At 38.1% G+C, this 27,285-nt stretch overlaps 1 protein-coding gene across 1 annotated transcript in view; it reads left to right on the top strand.

Annotated features, from left to right (window-relative positions):
* The window catches only part of TRIM24 (tripartite motif containing 24), a 67,061-nt gene extending 40,902 nt beyond the window's left edge, over positions 1 to 26,159 (top strand). The window contains exons 7-19 of the mRNA XM_074825996.1: positions 156 to 302; positions 2,992 to 3,109; positions 6,448 to 6,713; positions 7,342 to 7,506; positions 11,207 to 11,386; positions 13,189 to 13,324; positions 14,463 to 14,535; positions 15,897 to 16,065; positions 16,614 to 16,927; positions 19,671 to 19,803; positions 21,232 to 21,306; positions 22,584 to 22,733; positions 23,862 to 26,159. Of these exons, the coding sequence (XP_074682097.1) occupies positions 156 to 302; positions 2,992 to 3,109; positions 6,448 to 6,713; positions 7,342 to 7,506; positions 11,207 to 11,386; positions 13,189 to 13,324; positions 14,463 to 14,535; positions 15,897 to 16,065; positions 16,614 to 16,927; positions 19,671 to 19,803; positions 21,232 to 21,306; positions 22,584 to 22,733; positions 23,862 to 24,071 (2,136 nt within the window). The 3' untranslated portion in view covers positions 24,072 to 26,159. The remainder of the gene's footprint in view (positions 1 to 155; positions 303 to 2,991; positions 3,110 to 6,447; positions 6,714 to 7,341; positions 7,507 to 11,206; positions 11,387 to 13,188; positions 13,325 to 14,462; positions 14,536 to 15,896; positions 16,066 to 16,613; positions 16,928 to 19,670; positions 19,804 to 21,231; positions 21,307 to 22,583; positions 22,734 to 23,861) is intronic.
* Positions 26,160 to 27,285: the final 1,126 nt, after the last annotated feature.

The following is a 27,285-nucleotide window of genomic DNA, read 5'->3' as shown; positions in this document are numbered from 1 at the left end:
TGACTTTTATGCTTGATAGCTGCAGTCAGGGGTCAGAGGTGCTTTTTAGAAGAGCTAAGTGAAACCACTTGATCATTGTAAATTACAAATATGAAAGCTAATGCCTGTTAACTGTAAATTGAACCCTTTGACTGGAACTGCTTTTCTACTTGCAGACTCTGGCAAAAGAGCATCGGATGAAACTTCTGCAGCAACAACAGGAAGTGGCAGGTCTCTCTAAACAGCTAGAACATGTCATGAATTTTTCCAAATGGGCAGTTTCCAGTGGGAGCAGCACAGCACTACTGTACAGCAAACGCTTGGTAAGGTTAGGAAGATAGCTCTCCATTTACTTAGAGACTATAGTTAAGGCAGGTATGCACGCCCGTGCTTGTCAGTAACACTTGGGAATTAGAGTTTTTAATGACTTTCTACTAATTGGAATATTTGTATACAATTTTTCATAGTTTTCTCTTAAACATAAATACAGAATGTTTCTAATAATTTAGCTCTCTGGTCATGATTATCTCCTGTTACACTACCATAGAATTGTTGCAGATTTGCAGAAGTAGGGACAACTCCTTTTCTCTGGAGTGAAAACCGTGAAGCTATGAAACACTGGGCAAAATGTATATCCTACATAATCATTGAGGTTCTGTTCAGTACTTGTTACAGCTTCTGAGTTCAGAGAAGGGTGGTATTTATAGATCATGGAGTCTGATATCCAGTGTTTTAATGTAAAAATTGATGTATAGCTTTGTTCTGTCGGACTCATCTTCCACTAAAAGTCTTCAAAAATGGATAAAAATGAAGCTGAGGCTTTCGCTTGTCCATGCAAACAGTTATGAAGCTAATACTTCAGTGCTATGACACTTAAGATCTGAGTACATGTGGTCTCACTATACTGACTGCTCATGATGAACAGAAATCCTAAAAGACCTGAAATAAAAAATAAACAAAAAGCTCACTGTCATTTTTCCAGAGGTTACTAGATTGTACTAGCCTGATGACAGAAACCTATAGTAATGTTGAGGAAATATGTTAGATCCTTTTTTTCCAATTCCTATAACTGGATCACAAAACTTTTTCTTTATTTCCTCATTGTTTAGTTGAGAATCTACTGGGGGATTTTGTGGGGTTGGTTTGTTTGGTTTTGAGTTTGTTGTTGTTCTGGTTTTTTTTATAACCATGAAAATGCCACAGGCTATAGCAGATAGTGGAATATTACTTGGTTTTATCAACTTACTTCAAGTAGTTAAATTCCTTTGACCTGCCTTATACTGCCTCAGCAAGTCATATTTTTTAATTGAATGATGAAAAAGGGCATCAAACTGAGTCATGTTGTTTATAATTGCTTAGTGTTGCTACAAAGACTTGTGCTATGTGAATAAGAAAATAAGTTACATTGCAGGCATCTTTATCTTATAAAAATTATGCTGTTGAAGAAAAAGATCATCTAGGCCATAAAACCTCAGCAAACAAGAAATATTTTTTCAAAAGAACAGATAAGCTTTAGGCTTCTGTTTGGTTTGTGTTTTTTTTTTTTCCCCTGTAAGTTGGTGTTATTTGGGAGTTGAGCGGCTAACCGGTTGTGGACATCTGGAAAATCTGTTCCTGAACAGTGATGCATAGAGGAGCATGCGAGACTTCTGCTCTAGCATATCCAACCCCTTGAAACTAGGAGGGAGGAATGCCCTGCAGAATTAAATGCAGAGTTACAGCTAGGAGGCAACGTCTGTACTTCAGGGAAATAACACACTAAACAGTTTGCAGGAGGACACCAGTTTCCCAGCCTAGTCCTCTAGCACAAACAAAACAGTGGTAGCTACCGCTACTACTGACAGGAGTTAACTAGTCTTTATATGTGTGAGCACAATAGGAGGAATATATGGAGCAAACTATGACAAGAACTGTGTGCAACCTGTATCGGTGACAGGGCAAAAGACTAGAATTTCTATAGTGTAGTATACTTGATTCTGGTAGCATACACAGAAATCCTAGGAAATTTATATTCAAAATAATACTGCACTTAAAATATTCTGTGGTCCTTAAAAAAACTTAAGTCTTGCTAAATGTTTTTTATATCTGGTCTAAAACTGACCTGCCTAAAATTGAAAGAAAAATGTTGTAAATTGGAAGCTTTTGTAAAATTCCTATGTAAAAGATAACTAGTATCATTTTAAACAGGTAAGATGACTTTCCCACGTATGGCTCTTGAACTTTTCCAGGAAATAATTTTATTATTGAAGAAGAATAAGTGCTGACCTCTTAATTTTTTTTTTCTGCACCTACTGTGTGTTATTCTAAAATTAGTGCCTGTGTTAGGTACTTCTAGTGAAACGTTGGCAAGAAAATATTTTCTTTCTAGGAACCAGATAAATACTGAGCATTTGATAAAATATTCTGTTTGTATAATGTAATCATAGTCCAGTCCTTTGGAACCAAAGAGTTGGAAGAGTCTGAAAATATCTGTGAATCTGAGAGTTTTCAAAGACAAAGCTTATAAAATCTGTTCTTTGGTTCTCTGAAGAAAACTTAGATTTATTACAAAGGAAAACTTCATGTGATACTTGTTGCCAAAAGGATGGGATACATTTTTTTGAAAGAAAAATGAATAGGCTAACATAGGTTTGGGGAGAAAAAAACCAACAATGGTGAGTCTGTACTTCACTTGCAAGTAGTTTGTCATTGAATGTAATGACCAAGTTTGTGGAAGGATATGTATTTCTATAGGGGAGAAAAATTATTTTAGGCTGTAGTTCATTGCTTTTTATAACTACTTTAGGAATAAGAGGAAGATGTTAAGAATACCTCTTTTATTTGTAGCTTGGACAAATTTTTCTGTCTTTCACCTCAATTCTCTAGGGGCTTGTTCAGGTTTTTTTTTATTGGGTTTTTTTTGTTTTGGTTTTTTTGTTTGATTTTTTTTTTTTTAAGATGTTTCATGCTGTTCAGATAAATGGCTCTGGCCACAGAGGGGAAAAAAAAAATCTTGTTTTGTTCCTGTTCTAGATTACATATCGACTAAGGTATCTTCTCCGAGCAAGGTGTGATGCTTCACCAGTGACTAACAATACCATCCAGTTTCACTGTGATCCTAGCTTCTGGGCTCAGAACATTTTCAATCTAGGTATGATAAAGTTTTATTAGCCCTTTGGTGTCTTGATCCTGTTTTGAAAGCAGCTTTCTTTTTGTGAAGATAAATATCCTCTACACTACTCGTGTCTTGGTTTGCTTTATTAGATTTATTTCCTTACCTGTAGAAGATGTTTAAAGTATGTTGTATGGGAAAAAGTATTATTTATGAATACTTACAATAAAGTACTAACAAACTTACCTTGCTTGAATGGTATGTGTGATGGTAAAAATAGCAGCTTTCAGTTTCCTGGGCAATACGTATGCCTTCTGGCTTCTGAAACAAGGAATGCAATCTATAACCCTACTTCACATCCTAAAAAAGGATTCCAGAAGTCAGTCTCAGTCTGCACCTTCCAGCTCCTCCTCCTTCAATCCCATCTTCCCAAGCTGAAGCTCATAGCAACAGCACATGTTCAAGAACTCCCTTGTCACGCTGAATGGTAAGCTTTGGAGACCTGAGGTGAAGAGAAGGGGAAAATGCCAGAAAAACAGAAAAATAGGGGTGAGAACACTACTTTCTGACAGTTCTCTGGCTTTTAGATTGTCTTTCCTGAAGTTGTGAGGTGGAATTCAGGAGAAAGCATGTTTTTAACAGAGTTGCAAATCTACTTCATCTTCATTCTCCTAATAGACTAGATCTAGTCTCCAAACTGATCTTTACATTTTTTCTTACAGCTATAAGTTGCTAGGGTTTTATGATACTGGTGAATCCCAGAACCTGGAAGCTTTGCAGGTAGCCTGCTTGTGTGATTGCCTGAAAGCCTGAGTTTAATGGAGATAAGCATCCTAGGAACTCATCAGCTTAGGAGCAGGAATTAAAGCTTAGAGGTCTATTTAGGATGTTGACCGCTGTCATGCTTCCTTTGTCTCCCTACTGTTAGTTTGATGGGCATTTTTATTTTTCTGTCATGTGCAGAATGCTTTGTGAGATACCTGTGGGACCTTTTCTGCATTTCATCAGAAAGTGCAGTCGGCTCTACAAATGCACAAAGAAGTGCAAATGTATGTTTCTTTACAAAGGCAGAGAAAGAAAGTGTTATGGTAGTGCTTTAAGATGAACAAGCTCCTTTCCCCACACACCAGAACATTAGATGGTAGCAGGGAAATTCTTCAAGTTTGTTCTTTGTAAATAATTTTCTTTGGGAAAGGAATCAAAAGTGAATAATCTCTTGTTTCCAGAAACAAACTGTCAAGCTGTGTGGTGATAACTGTGAGCTGCTGCTTGCTAAACTGAGATGATGCTTATTTGATGAGGGGGCTTTCTCTTGTGTTTGGTTTTGGGCTCTTTTTTTATTTGCGTAGTTAATGAGCTGCTGAAATAGGTTTCCTTAAATTCTGAAAAGTGCTACAATAGAAATGGCACCCGTATAGATCAGCATAGATAAGAGTTCTTGTAATAGTTTATCTATTTAAGTGATAGATAAAACTAGATCACATTTATCTATCTGGTTTCAGAAATCACAACCTTTAGGCTGTTACTTTTATGAGCAGACATGTTCAATTTCTGCTGATAACCAGATTTAAGAACCACTGAAGGAAAAATAAAATAAAGTCTGGGTAAAGAAGTTATTCTGGGAATGGCTTGAATTCTAGTCAGGCTGTATGTTGCTGACAGTGTAACATTTGTACACTAATAGGATATCTCTCTTACGGGTTTCAGAACTTATTTAAGAAAAAAAAATACAGCAAAGTGTTTTAGTTCCATAAATTGTACGATAACCCATGGTTTTCTAGAATAATGGAAGGGGATCATTCTCTGTAGTACCTTTGGGTAAGCAGCTATACCACAGATGTTAAGTCTGGAAAGACTTTTGAAGATGTAATTAGACTTGGAGAGATCTGAAGAAGAGTGTGGTATGGGTTTGACAGTTGATTGTGGTACAGTCAATACCATTCTTTGTCAAGGTAATTCCTTTTCTAGCGAAAAAAAACCCCCATTTTGACTGTAGTGAAATATTTCATACAACCATATGTGGAAAACAGTATTCATTTGCATTTTTCTCTCTTCACTTATGGGAAACGTTGACTAGATCTGTTACAGGCTTAGTAAAGATTATTAGGCAATATGTTGGTAGTTTTTTCCAGTTTGTTTAGCATATTTAATATTTTTGTTGATGACTGATGTGGTAGAATCATAATTAAAATGTATGCAACACCAAAATCACCAAGTGTGAATATGGAAATAGTATTGTTGATGTTAACTTTCTTCTCTGCTCTGCACTACAGTATGTTGGCTGATCTAGGCTCCCTCTGTGCCTGTGTCTAGATAGGGGACTAGAATGATGCTACTTGCATAGCTTCTCGGCTCTTGGGGTGAAAAAGAAGGATATAAAATGCAAGAAGTTACCTCCTCCTTTAGATAATCTACCCCAAAATGAGCCAGGCTAGACTGCGCAGGATCCACAGGGACTGATGGATATGAGGAGAAAAGTGGCCCAAGGTGATTTCAAGTTCTGCTGTAACAGGAGTTGTCAAACTGTTATGTGGTGTGCCCACCTCATGAGGTGAACTCTTCTGGAAAGTGGCCCTAAATCCCTGGGAGAGAAGAGAGTATGAGGTGTCTATCTCCCACTTGTATTGAAAAGCTGTTGTGCAGCCTTCCACAGATCATTGCAATTTTTAAACTCTCAGACCATAACTTCCCCTATTTCACTCTGTTTTAAACAAAGAAAGTGTCTTTGTCTTTTCCTGTACAAACAATGTGCTATTCCCTTGAATTAAATCAAACTCTGTTTTAGTTGGAATTCATGTTTCCTGAATGAGGTAGCCAGAATTTTACATGAATTTTACATGTAATCACAGTTTATATCTCTTCAGATAAAATATCTCACTCAGCATTAATCTCTAAAATTTACTTGTCTACTCAAATTTCCTTCTAAGTCAGTGGAGAGAGATCAAACATCTTCTAGAATTGGTAGTGTGTAGCAACTGAGAGTGTCACTTGAGTGTCATGATGTTGACTCAGAACCATAAAGGGTCACAGTACCTTTAAGTTGTATCACACAGTTAAAAGTTTTTTATCAGATGATTGCATCAGGATTTTTCTTTTCCATCGAAACTTTGCTCCCTTGCTCTTCTGGAGAGGCCAGGACACCTTTCTAGAAGAATCTACCTTATAGAGGAGGCTATAGCACAAGACAGTTTGCTATAAAATGGTACCATTTTTTTTCAGGGATACAAACAAAATAAATGGAGTCTCATGTTTATCCATTCTTTACATTACAATAATGAACAGTGACCATATGGTGTAAAAGGAACTAATTGTGAAAAATAGCATTTCTGCCAACTGCAATATTTTGGTATTAATTTTATTTACTTTGTTTAAACTAGGTTCTTTGGTAATTGAAGATAAAGAAACCCCACCGCATATGCCCAAGAGCCCTGTGATGGAAACAAACTTACAGCCACCAGGCAGCTTACCTTCAAACCAGCTCTCTAAGTTCCCAACGCAGATAAGCTTAGCTCAGCTCCGACTGCAGCACATGCAGCAGCAGGTCATGGCTCAGAGACAGCAAGCTCAACGCAGGGCAGGTCCAGTAGGTTTACCAAATCCAAGAATGCCAGGAGCCATGCAGCAACCTCCTGCTTCTCATCAGGTACGGTATGACTATTTCCAGAGAAGACTCTCTTTTTCCCGTGGCACTGAAGGAGAAAGTAAAGAAAGATAAGAAAAAAGAAAAATTAAGTCTAGATACATAACTTCAGATAGCTTCGTCTTCAGCACATGGCTATGTAAATGGATTAGGGAACATTACTGAGAATTGAATGGGCATTTTAGACTTGTCTTGTGAAATGTGTGGTAGCACTCAGCCTATTCAATAAAAATAAAATCATATGGTACCCAACCATATCTAGCACTGAGGTACTATTCTGTATTTTTGTCAGATTATTAAAAAGTGAATCTGTCAGTCGTGTGTCCCGTCCCCCCCCAAGTTTTTGCATAAAACTCTGTGATTCTCCCATATAACTTTCAAAGTTGGAAATACTCTCTGTAACTCTTGTGATATATGCATTTATTACATGGGAATAAATCAAAACCATTTACTAGGTTTTGGTTTTAATATTGAAAATCAATGTGTTATGTGATCATTCAGATAAATGTTGTGATACTATTTGAGTGCATCTAAGAGTTTCAGAAGTTTAAAAGGGCCACTTGGTAAAAATTTCTCGAATATTGAATAGATATCAGATAAGTTACAGAATTGCTTGTTTATTTTCATGCAGGCACCTCCACGCTTGATTCATTTTCAGAATCATAGCCCCAAGTCCAATGGTTCAGCTCTTCCTGCACCACAGATGAGATTTCCCCAAAATCAGAACCTACCAAGACAAGCAATAAAGCCCAACCCGTTGCAAATGGCATTCTTAGCACAGCAAGCTATAAAACAGGTAGAGTTTCTTTCCCTTTATACTCACCGCGTAGAAATAAAACAACAAATGTGCTTTATATTATCTTACTTTTATATTATGTTTCTAGAGTGCTCTTCAGTTAGAACAGAGACTGCATTTTTTTCTGAGAAGATACCTACAGTTTTCATAATGAAAGTCAAGTTTCTTTCATTTTGACAGTTTTAAGCAGCTGAAGCATTACAGAAGTGAGCCGCTGTGTGTACTACATAGGTGTTTCTTTCTCTTGTTTGCTATTACTGTGATTTGTGGCCACTTACGAAAAACTTAACATGGCCATGGTCTGCACACTACAACCAGTGAATAGAGAAAATAGAAAATCCCACTATTTAGCTTGATGTTAGTGACTTCAGTAGGAACCAGGTAAAAGCTTGACTAAAAAGCTATAGCTGCCACCATTCTTCAGAGTATGCCAAATATGAACTTTTACAGATGAGAGAAAAGAAAGTCCACAATTGTGAGACCTCTGCTGGGTAAGACTGATAAATACCCAGCTAATCAGCAGTTGAACTGGGGCAGAAGGAAGCACATCATATGCTTTCTGGTTGTTCAGGAAGGCAAATCTTTATTGAAAAGCATATTAACACATGAGTTGTTAGGTATGTGGAAGAAAAGAGAAAATTATGTCACTAGAGGTAAGCAGGGAAGAATCAAATGAATCTGATCTGTGACCTGAGAAGTGGACTAATACCACAGAATCATCAAGGTTGGAAAAGACCTTGAAGATGATCTAGTCCAACCATTAACCTAACACTGACCGTTTCAACTACACCATAAGTTCTATGTCAACCTGACTCTTAAACACCTCCAGGGATGGGGATTCCACCACCTCCCTGGGCAGCCCATTCCAACACCTCACAACCCCTTCTGGAAAGAAATACTTCCTAATATCTAGTCTAAACCTTCCCCGGCACAACTTGAGGCCATTACCTCTTGTCCTATCTCTTGTTACTTGGTTAAAGAGACTCATCCCCAGCTCTCTGCAACCTCCTTTCAGGTAGTTGTAGAGGGTGATGAGGTCTCCCCTCAGCCTCCTCTTCTCCAGACTAAACAACCCCAGTTCCCTCAGCCGCTCCTCGTATGACATGTGCTCCAGACCCTGCACCAGCTTCGTTGCCCTTCTCTGGACACGCTCGAGTAATTCAATGTCCTTTTTGTAGTGAGGGGCCCAAAACTGAATACAGTAATTGAGGTGCGGCCTCACCAGTGCTGAGTACAGGGGTAAGATCCCTTCCCTGTCCCTGCTGGCCACGCTATTTCTGATACAAGCCAGGATGCCATTGGCCTTCTTGGCCCCCTGGACACACTGCTGGCTCATGTTCAGCTGGCTGTCAGTCAGCACCCCCAGGTCCCTCTCTGACTGGCAGCTCTCCAGCCACTCCTCCCCAAGCCTGTAGCGCTGCTGGGGGTTGTTGTGGTCCAAGTGCAGCACCCGGCATTTGGCCTTATTGAAACTCCTACAGCTGGCCTTAGCCCATCGCTCCAGCCTGTCCAGATCTCTCTGCAGAGCCTCCCTACCCTCGAGCAGATCAACACTCCCACCCAACTTGGTGTCATCTGCAAACTTACTGAGGGTGCACTCGATCTCCTCATCTAGATCATCAATAAAGATGTTAAACAGGACTGGCCCCAAAACCGAGCCCTGGGGGACACCACTTGTGACTGGCCGCCAACCAGATTTAACTCTGTTCACCACAACTCTTTGGGCCCAGCCATCCAGCCAGTTTTTTACCCAGCAAAGCGTGTGCCCATCCAAGCCACGAGCAGCCAGTTTCGCCAGGAGAATGCTGTGGGAAACGGTGTCAAAGGCCTTACTAAAATCAAGGTAGACAGCATCCACAGCCTTTCCCTCATCCAATAAGCAGGTCGCCCTGTCGTAGAAGGAGATCAGGTTTGTCAATCAGGACCTGCCTTTCATAAACCCGTGCTGACTGGGCCTGATCATCTGGTTGTCCCGCATGTGTTGTGTGATGGTACTCAGGATGAGCTACTCCATCAGCTTCCCAGGCACTGATGTCAAGCTGACAGGCCTGTAATTTCCCGGATCATCCTTCTGACCCTTCTTATATATGGGCGTCACATTGGCCGATTTCCAATCTGTCGGGACCTCCCCGGTCAGCCAGGACTGCTGGTAAATGATGGAAAGCGGCTTGGCGAGCACCCCAGCCAGCTCCTTCAGCACCCTCGGGTGTATCCCATCCGGTCCCATAGACTTGTGTGTGTGTCTATGTGATGCAGCAGGTCACTGACTATCTCCTCCTGGATTGTGGGGGGGTTGTTCTCCCAGTCTCTGTCTTCTGGTTGAGGAGGCTGGATTCCCTCAATACAACTAGTTTTGCTATTAAAGAGTGAGGCAAAGAAGGCATTAAGCACCTCAGCCTTCTCCTCATCACTTGTTACCATGTTTCCTCCTGCATCTAGCAGGGGATGGAGGCTCTCCCTGGTCTTTCTTTTGCTGCTCACATACTTACAGAAACATTTCTTGTTATCCTTGATTGCTGAAGCCAGATTAATTTCTAGCTGGGCTTTAGACGTCCTGATTTCTGGTTTCTGATTTCTGGTGTAGCCTCACAGCATCTTTGTAATCACTGTGAGTGGCTAGCCCCTTCTTCCAAAAGCTGTAAACTCTCCTTTTCTCCCTGTGTTGCAGCCAAAGCTCCCTGTTTACCCAGGGTGGTCTTCTTTGTCACCGGTTCTCTTACAGCACCTGGGGACCGCCTGCTCCTGAACCATTAAGACTTTCTTCTTAAAGAGTGTCCAGCCTTCCTGGACCCCTATACCCTTCAGGACCATCTCCCAAGGGATTCTGTCAAGCAGGTGCCCAAACAAGACAAAGTCAGCCATGTTTGCGATGCTTATGATATCAGAGAACTAATTCCAACTAAATTGAAGAAAGCTGTACAGTATCTAAGAGAACCTGTAGGAAAAAACCCTAAGTCACTTCTATTCTGTGCCTCTGAAAAGACGATTGGCCTGTCTGCAAGCCTTTCTTTCGAGTATTTTCATTATTTAGTAATGTCTTTCTGAAACTAGCAACCAGTAAATAGAATGACTGACTAAAAAGGAATTGAGCAGAGTCACATTTCGCCTACTGTTACCATGAAATTCCATTAAAGACATTGAAAACTGCATGTGTCTAAATGAGAAAGAAATTTAGTCTCACTTGACTGTGCAATTCATATCATGGTGTTAAATGTATATGTGGGTGGAGATCCAGTCAGCATTTCAAATTCTTAATCACTTTAAGTTGTTAAGGGAAGCACAACATCAAATACTTGATGGCGACCAAGTGACACTATAGCTATTTACTTAATAAAACACTGGAGCAGTTGTGCATTCAGCCTATTATCTGTAATGCTTTTATTTCACTAAAACTGTTACATTTCTCCCACAACACTGTCAATGCAGCATGAAATATTAATAGATACTTAACATTGAGATACAGCTTTGAATTTAAGAATTCACATTCATTTCTTCTATTCATAGTTTTCAACTACTTGTCGCCTTGTAAGATTGGTTCTTGAAATTAGATAAGTTCAGAGTAAATCAGGATTTTATGTTTGAATTTGGCTTACTGAACTAAGCTGCTTGTTTAACTGCTGTGTTAGAAGCAGTATATGCAGTCGATGTGAACTGTTGAAAAAAAAGTGCTGAATTGTGGATTATTGTCTTTTCTTTTTAGTGGCAGATTGGTAGTGGACAAACTTCAACTGCCCTTTCAACTGCAAGCAGCACAACATCTACTCCATCCAGCCCCACAGTCACCAGTGCTGTAGGATGTGATGGGAAGACATATGGTCCCCCTGTGATAGATTTGAGTTCTCCAGTGGGTAGCTCCTACAATCTACCATCTCTTCCTGATGTAAGTGTAGCATAAGAGCAATGTTTTATGGATTCTATCTTGAAGTAAGTCTTAATGTTTGTAAGAAGTAGAAACCTTTTAGATGGAAAATTGTGCTCTGTTTGTCAAAATGACACAATGATAGAAAACAACAATACAGGATTGCCTACATGTTGCTGGCAGCATCCAGAACTGTTCCGGGAGACAGCTGTTAGGACAACTAAGAAAAATAACACTGCAGGTTGCAATTGTAATTGGACTTCTTTATTTGGATGCTGCATATTTTTCCCCCAGCCCATATAATGATACTAACAAAAATGGGTTAGCTTAGCTTTCATTTACCAGTGTCTGTAGATAGCACTGGTTTGCTGATGGTATTTCTGGTATATTTTGAACATTTTAAAATGTATTTTTAACTCATTGAAAGGACTATCTTAGGTAGGTATTAATTGTTGGTATACTGGATATGTTCCTTATATCTTTTCCTTTTCTTCATATATCCTCTGTTTGTGAGCCAGTGATAGAAGGAGCATCATAAGATCATCTTTTCTTAAGCTTCTGAACGTTTCTTTGATAGTTTCTTCTGACTGATACGTGTTTGTCAGAGGTCCACGTTAGAGCTGTTGAGTTTTAATCAGTTGACTTTATTCTTTCAAATAACTGTCAAGCCTATTTTTGTGGTCTAAGGTTTGTAGATATCTGAAATGTGGGAGAAACTCCCTGTTTCTCCCACCTGTCTTTTGTTCTCACCAATAAATTCTCAGATAAAAGTGTTCTATTTTTGAAATAGAGTACATAGAGTACAGAATCACAGTATCTGTCAGGCTTAAAAGGTGAACTACGCAACACGGTCATAAAACTACTGAGTCGGTGAGACATTTTAGCATACTGATTTTTGTGCACAGTATTATGAACTCTTCTACTTGTATATGGTTGTATTTATGCTATTAAGATACATGGCCCAAATCACTGTAAATGTGCTGACGCAGCAGAGGCTTCTGCATCCACTTTGGATAAGCCTAGCTTATAAATAGAAATTTCAGTGGTCAATGCACTTGACAGAAGTGGATTTGTGAGTTGTCTAGGTAATTGAGAAAAGTTGATACCGAGGTGACCTATTTTCTTATCAAACACAATCTTATTTATTGCAAGAAAACCCTAACATTTCAAAAGGTCACTTCTCTTTATCAAACCAGAATGTGTAATTTTTACAGAAAGTTAGAATGGTAAATTGGGAGCCCCTAAACCAGAGTTTAGTTGTCTGTCCTGGGCTGTGTGTGGAAAGAACAAGTGTTGGTTTGCTGTTTGCATTTTGAGTCAATGTGCATGACTCCTGCCCAGAAGGTATGTGGGACAGATGAAATTCAGTGTCCTTTGAGGTTCTTCTGTTCCTGTCAAACACTAGTGGATTAATGGGTAGTTTGTGTATTGCTTATTATCTTTTTTAGCGTATATAACATGAGCATGTCTAAAGAAGGTGTGGAGATAAAAAATCATCTCTTACTTCACTGTGTGAAAGCTACCTGTCTGGTGTAAGCCTTCTCTGTAGCTGATGGAGAAAAATTGACACTTACAGAATCATCTGATCTTAAAATGAAGCACGGTTGGGATTTGGCCATTTTTTTTCTTTTTTGAAAAAGGAAGATGACCTGCTTTAAAGTAACCACCTCAGTTTTTGGATGTCATTTGGGTCTTCACCTTCAAAATAACAGTATGGCAGAGGAATGGGATGGTTTTTTGTTGGGCTTTTTGGGAGTTTTGCTGTGGTTTTTTTTTTTTCCCTCCCAACATTAATTGCTTTCCCTCTTTTCCCCACCTTTTAGATTGATTGTTCAGGAAACATCACACTGGATAATGTTGTAAGGAAGGATGGCACTGCAGAGCAAAATCAGGCAAAACCCCCTTCAAACAGAACTGTGCAGTCACCAAATTCATCAGTACCATCGCCAGGCCTCTCAGGTAATTGAAGTGTGGTGCAATTTTCTGTTTAAGTGGTGTAATGGAAAAATCAAATGTGGCTATGTTAACACTGCTATTAGAATTAGTTACATCTATTTGATATCAAAAAATAACAAATATGAAGATGAAGGCAAAGTTGTAGAAACCCTAGTAGGAGGTCAAGTTGAGACAATATTTTAGTGTTGTGAACAAAAGTAAGTGGCCAGATCTTAAAAACATGGAGGGAAAAACATAGTAGATTTTAGCAAATTGTGTAGAAATCCGTAGAAATATGGCACTCTTAAGGCTACACCAAATTAAAACCTAGAAGCTGTGGTAAGAGACAAGTATTTGAAAAAGCAAGATAGGATGTAACAGGGGACGGTGGCTACAAATGGTGACTTGGGAAGTTCAATTTGGATATTAGAAAATATTTGTCACTGGAAGGGGTAGTGCAGCACCAACACAGGTTGACCACAGAAGTTATTGTTATGGGCAGCTAAATGTGGTGGACTTGAAGGACCCAGGGGATTTCTGTCATCATGCCTGGTGGCCATCAGCAGCTGCTCCTTACTCCCATTTCCCTGTCTGGCCTTGTAGTGAGGCTGTGTGAGCGTGAATTCCCAGTAAGCACTGTGTAACATTCGTGCAGTCGCATGGCGTTCATGTGCTTGGGCAGATTAGCTGAGGCGGGTGGATAAAGCGTTCACAGAAAGCACAAACAGCCCGTTCTTGTTTCTCAGGACCAATGCTCAGCAAAAACATCCTTTGCAAGTCTTTTCGCTATCTGATCCCCAGACCTTTGGTCTTTCTCATATCTGGCTTCCAGACCTCTTCCCACTCACCAGCTTGTCTGGCTTGAAGTTTCCTTTAGTAAGGTGAGACAAAACAAACTGCAGTGGTCAAGTGGAGGGGTTAGCCAAGGCAAAGGTACCGTGACCCATCATCCTGCTTACACGCAATGGGCATCTTTTTAGTCCTCTCCTTTCCTCTATTACCCCCATGCTTCTCATCCTCTCATGAATTTTTATTATATGAGATAGGGGTTAAATAAATGACACCGCAGAAGGAATTTTCCCCAAAACCTGTGTACTTCTGAGTCACATCTCAGACTTGACACAGACCTGTGTTTTGTTCTAATCTGATTCTTCTATCCTAGGAGGAGTCAGTGTGACAAACATACACCCTCCAATTCGTTCACCCAGTGCCTCCAGTGTTGGGAGCAGAGAGAGGTAAGGAAAGAGAGGGAGAGAAGAAAATGTAACTTCCACCTCCATAGGACATGCCTCAGTCTCTTCTCTCATTAATGCACATAGAATTCAGTTTGCCTCACCTTCTCTGTTAACAGGTCAAGCCTGATGGTTATTACAGCACTCTTCGCATTCTAAAAGTAGTAATTCAATTTGCAATTCAATTAATAGCACATCTAAAACCAGATTAACTCTGTAAATGATGGCTAGGTTGGCGTTATTAAAAGAATGCCAATTCTAAATTAGGTTTTAAATTCAGAGAAGCATCTAAAGGAAAAAGTTGTATATTGAAAGTCCTCATGAAACTATAAATGACTTCAGGTTTAAGGAACTCATGTTACAAAGAGGGTTATTAAGAGTCTTCTGCCATAATACAGTTAGGTAAGTGAGTAGTAGATATCTACTGAAAGTCTACACAACTGTTTTTATCCCTTAGTTATGGAATATTAATGAACAAATAGATTTACACGATGTTGTTTGAAGAGTGCAGATCCATTAATGTGTTCCAATAAATTAGAGCATACATCTGACACGAGATTAATTTTTCATGCAGAGAAAAATCAGATGACATTCATCCTACTCAAATTGGAAATGCATATGCTTTTTAATATAGAATACCTTTTACTCTATTCCATTTATGTGGTAAATTCTGTGAAAGACTTATGAACTGTTTAAATGCTTGTCTGAAGAGGTTTTTACTTTCATTTAAAAAAATGTGATTGTATCTACTGCTGCTTTAATTTTGTTAGATTTAAAATTCTTAATTATTTAAAAAAAAAAGCTGGTATTTTTGAGTTTGGTTGTCCATTCTCATCCTATTATGACTAAACACATAAGAAAAAACAGATCTAGTTCTAAAAGTAGGGGCCAGTTTTGGTAGAGCTGCAAGGCTGTGAGAAGCTCTTCCGAGATAATGTAAATATGTGTTTTATCTGGCTTATTTGCTTGTGTGATTTACAATGATCAGTTCAGCTCTGGAGAAACACTGGCCTTTCCCAAAATACAGCTGTATGTCCTCCCAAAGTGGGATAATGTTCAGCAGAAGTGCTTTTTTGTGTATGACCTAAAAGAAATGGAAATTATTTGCAAATCTTGCACTAATGAGAAGTCAAACAATGACTAATTCTCTAGTTCTGGAACTGTGCCATTAAAATTTTCCTTTTGTAATGCCTTTTCACTATACATGAAAGGAAATAAATGTTGTATTCTATAAGAGTAATACTGTAGTGCCCAGGATTCAAAGAAGCGAAATGGATTAGCATCCTGAGGTCTCAGAAAGCATCAGTGTACAAAAGGTGTCCAGTTCTTACTCTTTCTTTTTTTCCTCCCTCTGTCATTTACAGTTCTAGCTCCTCCAGCAGGCCACCAGGAGCTGATTCTACACACAAAGTCCCAGTTGTTATGTTGGAGCCTATCAGAATTAAACAGGAATCAAGTGCACCAAATGAGAACTTTGATTTCCCAGTAGTTATAGTGAAGCAAGAAACAGATGAGGAGTCGCGGCCTCGGAATGTAATATTAACAGTTACAAAGATCTCCTTTCTCTTTGGTGGAGGGTATTTTTCATTTATGGGGAATAAAATAACTACTAATATTCTGTTGGGGACTTTTTCAGGGGAAAACTAAAGAACTAAATCAATGGAAGAGGTGAAATTCAAAACCAAACTAGCTCTACTGTCAACTCAGTTAGCTGGTGCAATCAGGCTGCTTTTGTCCATTGAAAACCTGGGAAGCCAGGAAATGTCTTGGAAACATCAAACTTTCATGTGGTGCTAAGAAGTGTTTCTAATCATAGTGCAATAATATATATAAATAAGGTTGCTAGGCTTTTGGGGCATCAAATATTAGTTTTATTAGTGGAGCAGTGAACAGTAGATAGCCTTTCATACCTTATTCATTGTGTTTAGTTGCCTGATGCTATAGTACAGTAGCAATTTTTGCATGCATGTTGCATGGCTGCTGGCATATAGATTTGTTATTCTGGTCAGTTTACTTGTTGTTAGGTTCATGTAAAATTCCCATAAATGTTATAATCTGGCTTCCTTTGTTTCTTCTTACAGGCCACCTTTTCAAGAAGCATACTTACTTCATTGCTGTTAGATAGCAATCATAATTCCACCTCTGAGGAAGCTGTTTTAAGAACAGATGCACCGGACAGCACAGATGATCAACCAGGGGTAGTGCAGGAGAACACATCCAGTGGGAAGACAGGATGGGTAGGTCCCTCCCACGTTGGGGAGGGCAGAAAAGAGGATGATCCCAATGAGGATTGGTGTGCAGTATGTCAAAATGGAGGGGAGCTCCTTTGCTGTGAGAAGTGTCCCAAAGTATTCCATCTTTCTTGTCATGTCCCTACATTGATGAGCTTTCCAAGGTAATTTTGACCCCTTCAATTCCATCTAAACTTGCATTAAAAGATGTAAATTTTGTATTGTGAAAAGTACAAAAAGTTTCAGCCTCAAAGGAAGCAGTGTTGTTTTTGAAGTCTTGAATCCAGAAGTTTTATTAATTGGTAAAAATTGGAATTTGCATTAAAACTCCAGTTTAACTTCACAGATTTGCAGGCACGATAATAAAACTCTTCACTTATTTGGCAATTAAGCAAGACACGTATCTATGGCATCTATTATTAAAATTGGGCCACGGAATTACCAATTTGTCATAAAATGTTTCAGGGATGACATAAAATATTTAAATTTCTTTAATCAGAATAATAAAAAACTTAAAGCAAAATCTCAGCTATTAAATATATTAATCTCAGTATTAAATCTCAGTATTAAATATATTAAATACTATAGTACTAAGCATGGCTACACTCCAAGCATGGGATGTAGTGACTGACATCTTCCAGTAACATCTCATTCAATGTTGAAACAAGCAGTAGGCTTTCTTGATTGGCTGTTACAAAACAAGTACTCAGTTTTTTGAGTTTCAAAATACAGTCTTAAATAGGTTGTTGTTATAAGCATTACTGGTGTTTCCTTCTGGAATTAGTGTCTTTGATTAAAATAAATGACATCCTTCAATGTTGCAAATCAGAAATGCCATGTAATAAGCTTATTAGTATTAAAGAATAAAAACATATGTCATAACATGTTCATTGTTTAATGCTTTTACAAGTATTAGGTTTTCTTATTAAATATTATCATAGTTAGCTGGTGTAAAACATTTGGATAGCAAATTGATTTAGTACATTGATCATCTCTGTGCTACTCTGAACAATCATACTTCAGCAAGAATATGTACTCTTTTAAATATCACCAGAAATGGTGCATAAATATATTTAGCTTTTGAAATTTCAAATCACAGTTTGTTGTTTTTAAATAAAATGATGCTATGTTACAGCTTTGTGTCGTAAGCAAAACCCAGTAAAGTTCCAATAAGCACTTAAACTAATAAACATTTGTGCCTTTCTGACAAGGAAAAAAAAATTTAAGCAGGTCAATATGTATTTACAAGGCTTTGTTTCTATTAAAATCAAAGCTTCAAGAATAAGTCTTTTAAAATTTCTCTTTTTTTACTGGGTCATTCAGTGGAAACTGAGATGATGATGTCGGGGGGCAAGGGAGCCAAAACCAACTTTTCTGACAAGTGTTCAGATCTGTAAAGGTGCATATTAATACAAGTGCACTGTGTTCCTGGACTTCTGAACCACGATTAGCTTCATTTTCTTCCTGGCTTCAGATGTGTCAGGTTTTTGTTCTCATCTTTGTGGTTTGGGTTTTTTTGCAGCTGTAACAGTCTGCTTAACAAACTCTGGTCTCTTAGCATTAGTTCCTTCACACACACTTCTTTATTATTATGTCAGAAGTGTCAGTCTACCTATTTCATGATTGCTTTTTGTTCTTGCTTCAGGTGGATAGAACAATTTCACCTATAGATTCACAAGGTCACTGCATCTTTTTTTTCCTTCGCTCCAACCCACTACACTCTTCCTGATTCTTGGATATTTAAATGCATCATTCCTCCATCTTTCATGTGTTCCCTGTTTTCTTGTATGATAAGATCTTTAGATCATGGATTGTATCTATTTTTGTATATCTACCACATCATTTATCTGATGCTAGTCCAGGCACAGAGGTGACACCATCATATAAATAGCTCTGTCAAGTTAAGACAGTAGAAGGTAAAAGTCTCTCTGAAGGAAAATGCCCATTATTCACTACTGTATGCTACAACTATCAGATGGTAGAAGTCTTTGTATTATTCTGAATAAAAAACAGTAAGATTATTTTTTTTTTAACTTGGAAGGTCTTCTGCCTTACTATCAAAATGAACTAAAAGATGCTGTAGAAACTGTTTCCCATTTACAAAGATCTTATTCTTATACCTCTGAGTAAATACACACAGATCTTGTAACTGGTTATTGCTGAATTCTGTCTACTATGTAAGAAATACAATTCAGCCCTCTTGTGGTTATCTGCAAGCATGCAAGTTTCTTCATTTGTGGAGAACTATATTAAAACATACACTCTTCATAGGTTTTTCAAAACTTTGAAGCTCACAAATTGCATTAGAGAATCAGTGAACATAGCTTGCAGAACTAATTTTGTCATAATCTTATGTTGTCATTTAAATCTGTAGGGTTTTCCTAGACTAACTGATAAAATTGAGAACACCTGAAAGTTTTAGGGAGTGAAGAATTTCCAGTTTTCCAAAAGATCTTGTCCAAGGTAATCTATACAGAGTAGTAATATGTCGTAGATCAAGCTTGTAGGGAGAATATATAGTTCTTGACATATAACATGAACACTTTCCCTTCTGTTCGGCCTGTATGATTCCTTCAGTCTCTCTGTAGTTAGGAAACAGAACTCTTAATAGTGCTTTGCTTGGAGCCTGTGAGCTCAACTGAAAAATTTCAGTACAGTTTGTCTAACAAACCATTTTTCTGTTATGACACCATTAATGACATCAGTGCCATTAAAAAGGGAACAAAGTTCTAATAAAGCTTTTTTGCGAGCAGTATCTCCTTTTATAGTGTTTAAAAAAACACCAACAACAAAACAACACACGATGCAGAAAAAAACACTCCACAAATGAGGAACTATGTCCAGAAGTATGTGGAAAGCCTTTTGTCAAGTGTGCTACATCACAATGTGTCTGTTTGTCTCCTTTAGTGGAGAGTGGATTTGTACATTCTGTCGGGATTTGTCCAAGCCAGAAGTCGAATATGACTGTGATAAACCTGCTCACGGCTCTGAAAAAAGAAAATTGGAAGACACTGTGGGTTTGGCGCCAATAGATCGTAGGGTAAGCTTAAAATGAGTACTGTCTTGCTGCTTCTGGTATTCTGAAATGTATGCATCCTTTAAAAAGGGATGGTAAAAAAAAGAGAATAATCTTTTTAAATAAGCTCTGAGATCATAGCAGCCTTCGTGTAAACATGCTGAACAACACATGCTAAATGTCTGAGAAGTGGTTGTGATCTGGTGCTCTGAACAAGGGACTGTGTTCTAGAAATTACCAAGTGCTGCTTCTAACAGCTCTCGTACACAGTGACCTTGCATTGAGAATTTTTTTCTTTGTGCTTTCGAAGTTTGGCATAGATTAACATTATCAACTGATGTTTTTAGTCGTTAAAGCACTTTGTCAACATCCTTTTGAAAAAATTAAGGTGGTTCTTTTACAATGAAGATATACAGACATGCAATAATGATCCTACAGAGATGAACACCAGTCTCTCGGAATAACTGCTATCCTTTTGCAGCTTTGAATGTTCTGGTGGAAAAGCTACAAAGCAAACAATGGGTCTCCACATTTGTTTTTCCCTTAAACTTCAGAAGTAAAAGAAAAAAATTGTGCCTTTGAGCAGATAGTTGAACCGCTTCACAGAATCTTTAGGATTCTTGGGGTTTTGGGCGGGGGGGGTGTGGGGGGCTGCCTTTTTTGATTTATTTATTTGTAGTTCTATTATTATTTAAAACTTTTTTTTAAACCAATTTTGAGCTGTATTGGAAACTTTCAGCAGTGTTTTACTTGGTTTCAGTTGGCAACTTGTGTTAATACACTGAAATGAATATTTTATTTCAGGACTTAGTCTACCTCTAGAACTATTATTTATATGTGCTGCTATCTAAAAGGAAAAAAGCTACCTCTGTATTTTGCTTTAAATGTAAGTTATAAAAAATGTAAGTTAAGTCCTGTAAATATTCTGATAAATTATCGGCAAGCATAAAGTCACACAAAACTATTTTTAGAATCTCTTTCAAGTCTCAAGATCCAGCTTAATATATTTGGATACACAAAGAGAAGATATTCCTTCCTGCTGCTAACAAAAAGCACTGTAGGCTTTGCAGTTACAGAGCAGTTATACCCAGATCAGGAAAAATACTATTGCTATCTCTGAATATTTGTAAAGCACTAAGAGAGCCACACGTGGTTTTTTATTCCCTGAAATGTCTGCTGGGCTCAGCAAATGCTGAATAACACTTAGTAACTGTATTAGGTTTCATAGCAGGCGTTTGAGTGTTGATAATGATATATCTATTACAGAGAAGAAATACTGTAGGCCAGTAGTTATGACAGTTAATCTTGCTTCCAAATTACAGTTTCTGTGCTCACTTTTCTGCTTACTGAGTACCAAGCATCTGTTTTGTAAATATTTTCTGTAGTTTGTTATTTTAGAACAAATCATGTAAGATTCTCTAATTACTTGCATATCTATTTTTCTTGACACAGAAGTGTGAAAGATTGCTGCTATACCTCTACTGTCATGAAATGAGCCTTGCTTTTCAAGATCCAGTTCCTCCCACAGTATGTGCCTCACTTTTTTTCCATTTTATCTTAGTAGCATAACTGACATGTTTTTAATGGCATTTATATGTCCCATCACAGTCTGTTATCAGAAGTCAAGTTTCCTAGACAGAGTGTATTAAACGTGTTTAATTTTATTAAAACTGTCTGAAGGGGAGTTAAAAGTTGAAGCATTGGATTGGAAGGGGATTTACTAGTAAAATTTCCCAAGAACTGATTTTACTTAATACTTCAAAAATAGGCACAAAAAGTAAGTTCTAACATTTGCTGCTGATTTCACAATGCTGAGTGATATCACTAAAAAGGTAAATTGGGATATGCTTGGTTTTTTTAAAAAAAATTTCCTGATTTTGAGAATTGGGGTACTCCATAGTACTAATATGAAATTTAATTTCTTATTATTAGCTTGAAATTTATTAGTTTAAAATGGTAAACAATACCTGGGTGAATCAGAAGTCCAGGGCTACACGGAAGAGTTACCAGTGTGATCAGATGAAAAGTGCCTCTTTTATGTTCTTCAAGACAAGTCAATTGGAAAAGAATTCGATAAGTAATATGGTCCTATGCACCCTTTTTATTCCATTTGAATAAGGATTCTTGTGAAGAACATTCCACAACGTTTAATAATAAGAAATGGCACAAGAGACTAATTGATTAATCTTATGATGGTCATGTGTTACTAAATTTAGGTATTACAGCATTTCTCTTAAATGGTGAATCTAGTTAGGAAAGAAGTATTAAAATATCATTGGTTTTCATATCGTATTCTTTCTAGAGAGAGAATAAATCGTAATCCTACAACCACAGCTTGTGTGCCAAAATCATTGATATCTGAAATTTGCCATGATTTCCAAGGACATATATCATGACCAAAATTCATTTTAAGCAACCTATGTACCATCTCCTTTCTAGTGGATTGCCAAAGTTATCATATGGTGGTCCGGAGGGCGAAACTTAATAGATGGCTCATTTGACTACATCCAAAACCAACATCCAAATCGTTTGGTCTATCATATGTAGTCAGTGTAGGTGGGGTTTTTATTTGTTTTATTTTAAAATAGGCATTGGGAGGAGTGTATTTTAGCCAGCAAAACTAGCTTACATCACTGTTACTCCAGAAACTGTCTGCATATATGTTAGAAGTACAATTCTTATATCTTAGAGTTCTACTTTGAAGATGAGGTTGAATCTCTCCCTCTGTCTTAGAGCTAAAGGTTTATAAAACAGGAAATAATGAACATGACTGCATTCGGTAAAAAAATTTGCTCTCCATTTAGGTTCCCGATTACTACAAAATAATAAAAAAGCCTATGGACTTGTCAACCATCAAGAAAAGACTTGAAGTGACCAATTCATTCTACACAAAGCCGGAAGATTTTGTGGCTGATTTCAGACTGATTTTCCAAAACTGTGCTGAGTTTAATGAGGTTAGAAAAGTAGATACTTTATCTGGTTTCATAAGGCTTAATTGCTTTCAGGAAAACTGTAGTGGGGGTAAAACTTGCAACACAAGAATTTATTGTATTAAATTTATTTTGACAATGAGATGGCAGTGAAAACATAGATCACATTTGAAATTGCTGCTGTGGTGTTAGATGACTATGCAGTGGAGATCCTTCTGTAGAAGAAAGGAGGATTGTAACAGACATGCTAGCTGAATGGTAGGACAGCGGGTAAAGAATACGACAATTGTTTACCATAGAGGTTAATGCTGAACAGTTGATTTAAAAACTGGTTTAATCCTTCTTGCCTCAAATCTTAAATTCAGTGGGATATTCATTCTGGGAGGTCTGTAGTCACCCTTATGATTCCTAGTTGCATGTTGAGTGATTGTTATTATCCCTTACTGCACATAAGGGAACACATGGTGAAAAAGGGATGCAGGTACTGAGCGGACCACAAAATGAGAGAGAATTACAGTGGGAGTAAAGGCTTCTCTAAGTGGCCTCAATGTCAGGGGTGCCTCCAGTCACCCCTTATAGCTGGGACTAATTCCTGCCATGGTGACCTCCGCTTTGGGAAACTGATCAGCCATGGTGGCTACGAATGTCTTTAGGACTGCCTAGTCCTTCCAGGTTAGAGTCATCACCTATCCTAGTAATACTTTCACCATAATTAGAAAGGGTCTGTAAGCTAGAGAAATTCTAGCATTTCAAGCAGTCGTTCCAGAACACTTTTAACACCCTGAAGGCGTACCTATATATTTCACAGCATACCCCAACTTCCCCCCCCCCCCCCCCCCCCAGTCAGGATTTAAGAGTGTTTCAAATCTCTTTACATAGCTTTCAGAACCCAGACAGTACGGCTTTTGCAATTGGCTTCTGTGATAATCCATTAGAGAAAAAAGTCATTGGGGGTGTTGGCCAAAAGATCTACCCTCGCCCTCTGTTTTGCAGACTTGTGCTCTTTGGCACCATGTGTTCCACAGGTGCCATTCTTACTGCCGATATTTTTTTTTTTTTGGTAGTTTGTAAAATTACTTAAAAGACCTAATGTGATTGATCTAAGTATAAAGCTGTTTTGTGATGCATTGACGTTGTTAATTCACCCAACAGCCTGATTCAGAAGTGGCTGATGCTGGCATGAAACTTGAAGCATACTTTGAAGAACTTCTAAGGAACCTTTACCCCGAGAGAAAGTTCCCTGTACAACCCAACTGCCAGAGTGAAAAAGATAATCCAGAACTTACTGATGACTCAGATGATGACTTTGTACAGCCCCGGAAAAAACGCCTCAAAGGAGAAGACCGACAGTTGCTTAAATGAGCTGCATGTGTTACTGCGGAGTGTTTTTTTAAAACCAAGAGTATTTATCACTGTTAATTGCGATAAGGGGAAAAATCATGACTGCTTTGACTTGTAGGTTTGTGGATACTTACTAGACTTTCTACCCCTTGTCTGAAACACAAATCTAATGGAGACCAAGGCATGTGGAAAGCTTCTCTGAAGTTCCAAACTTTCATCGTACTTCTGGAGCAGCATTTCTGGAGAAATTGCCATTTGTGTGGGGTGACAGCTGTTTACTTTGAAGAAGAAAAGAACTTTGTATAGAATTGAACTTCAAAAAATTACATGGGTTCAACATGTGGCTTTCTGAGTTTGAAGAAAATGTGATCTCACCAGACTTTTAATTTTACCAAAGGCATGTGGCTGGCCATAATTTGATTTCTTTGTACTGTATTTAACACAAGCCATGAAAACAGATGGTGTAATATTATTGTCCTGCAATACTGACTGGTACAATGAAAGTGTAGTTGCCCCCAAAGAAGTTACTGGTAATTTTAAAATGTAAGGGAGAGTGTATTAAAAACAACTTAAAAAAAAAAAAAAAGAAAAAAGAAGAATTTGTTTGAGAGTTTTTAATGGAGGAAGTAAAGGACAAAATACTTTGTTTTGTGCCATTTTTCTCACCACCAGCAAGAAACGATGGTAATCTGTACTATTTTGTTTGACAGGTGTCTCAAGTTTGATGTACCTCTGTTTAATGGAGTTGATGGCAAAGTCTTGAGGGGAAAAGTGCTTGCAACTATCAGTCAGTCTTTATGTATGTTTAGAGAGGGGAAAAAAAGCATCCTTTCTGTCCACAAGCTCTTCTTGTTTTTCCAAATTTCTAAATAGGTTGTCAGAATGCAACCAGCATCATTATTCACTTGGAAGTACACAAGTTTGAAGGGGTGGAGAGAAAAGGATATTGCTCTTCAACCCTTCATCTGTCCCTGTTAAAAATTGGACAAATTAATTTTTTTTTTGTTCTGTCTACTTTCCAGAAGCACTGACAACAATATGGATGGTTGTTTCCGCCCTCAGAGATTGCAGAGTTAGAGAAGTACTTGTCTATGGTTGCCTCAGCTATTGGTTTATACTCTTCATTTATGTCATCTTAAATGAAAACTGAGTTTTCAGGAGAGAGGGCAGTCTGTTGGATTAATTGAGCTCTGACTGTGCCAGAATTTTGCAGATGGGATTGTCAAGATATCAAAGTGTACCCAAGCCTGCTTTTGATGTGCTATATTGCACTGATGTGGTGCTGTGGATAGATCTTTGAGGAGACTGGATACAAGTGCTGCTTGTGCCTCCCTGCTGTGTACATATGCACTCAGAAAAAGGCTCTTTTTTGCCTCTCCCCAGATGAGATACTACTCACCTGCCTTGTCATAGGGTGGCACTGCACACTTAAATGTAGTGGCCACTTCAAAAGAACACTCCAGTTGTGTTTGTAGCAGGCCTTTAACATAGCTTTTGAAATGTCTTGATCAGGTGGTTGATTTTTTTTTTTTAAGCTGCTCAGAATAACCCTTTTTCCTGTTTGTTTGTTGGGGGGAGGAGGGTGGTGGTGTTTGTTTTGATTTTGGTTTTTTGTAGAAAGTTTTTATTACTTTAAGGAGAGTTGCTTGTAGCAGGAGTTTTACCATCCCAGAGTACCAGAAAAAAAAGAGAGGTGAAGGAGCAGAACAGAATGGTAAGGGAGACCATTCTAATAAAACAGGTGTGATCAGTGCACACTACAGTGCCACAGACTGAAGAAATGAGGCAATTCCATTGCAACATTTGAAGTCTTAAAGATCTAGCAATGCCTAGAATTCCTAGATACCATGTCACCAAGTTTAACGGTGCTTCCAGAGGAAGGTGCTCTGTGTTTCTCCAGACCGTAAGTTGCAAACACAGATTTATTAAGAGGTTTAGTGCATTTAGAGGTGACATTAGACACCTATACAGCTTCACACTCAAGTTGTTCTCTCAGTGGAAAATAATGGGGAGAGGAGTGTAGATGTATTCCTGCAGTCCAGTTACATACCTGTCTGCTGTAAACCATTTGAAAATGTCTCTGTTTAAATAATCCATTGGAAAAATCTGACTCGACTTTCATTTTGTAGTCTTGAATGTCACCCTAAGAATCTTCAGGAATTGCCACTGCAATGAGCTTTGAGATGTTAAAATTTAACTACTTTAGTGCAGATGACATACGCACAAATAGTTGAGGAATGCTATTTTGATTTTAAAGGGGAGTACTGTATTCTTCCAAGCTGCTATGGCAGACTGTATATACGTCATGTATTTTCCCCACCCCCCCACCTCCCCCTTGCCTCAATCCACTGAATGATGGCTGTTGGGGTTTTTTTGTGGGGTTTTTTTTGGTGTGTGGATAGCACTAGTAGTAAAGAGTCTCCATCTCACTTCATGGGACAGGTAGAAAGCATCTTTTTATTGAGTCATAAGAAGGGGAATGTCCATGAGAAATTTTCCATTTGTCTATAGAAATCATAGCTCTTACACTGTTCAGCTGCAATTTTTTTATAATGGAAATGGTATGGAGAAGCAATCAACATCAAATGCAGCTCACAGGAAATGACAGATTCCAAAGGTTTATTTTTCTTTTCTATCCAATCCAACATCAAACACTTGCTTTCATTTTACTTGCTAAAAAGGGGAAAGAAAAAAAATACATAAAATTAATAAAATGCACATGAAAACCAACAGTAAATGGATACAGGGGAAAATAATATGCATTTGGTATGTCCAAAAGGTCCCGCCTCTGCTAGGCAATCCCTATGACTGCTTTGGCAGTGGACTGATGCTGCCCTCATAAACTGAAACAAGAGTAGATATGCTTTTTAAATGTCATTGTCTAGATTTCACAAAAAGCTACTTATGTATTTTTTATGTAGTTGGTTCATACAGACCTAGCTTTAAGGAGCACATCTATTGCCTAGAGCCTTAGGAATAAATATTGCCATGTTAAAAGAGCTTTTACATCACGTACTTAAACTCTTGTATGGATTGGATGTACTTTGTGAAGCCCTCAGACAATATGTTCAACAGTCCTGATTCAGCAATCCCTGAATGACTACGTACACAAATGTAATCTCCAAAATGACCATAAGAGTTAGCAGGTTGAATTTAAGATCTAACAGTGGCTTCTCTAAGTACACGACTAGTTCTGCAGATTTTTATTTTTCCATCCTTTTGATTTCTGCATGTA

Source organism: Strix aluco, chromosome 5 (assembly GCF_031877795.1).
Source record: "Strix aluco isolate bStrAlu1 chromosome 5, bStrAlu1.hap1, whole genome shotgun sequence".
NCBI classification, from domain to species: Eukaryota; Metazoa; Chordata; class Aves; order Strigiformes; family Strigidae; genus Strix; species Strix aluco.
The sequence above is the reverse complement of the archived record's forward strand: the minus strand, read 5'-3'. Positions and strand labels throughout refer to the sequence as shown.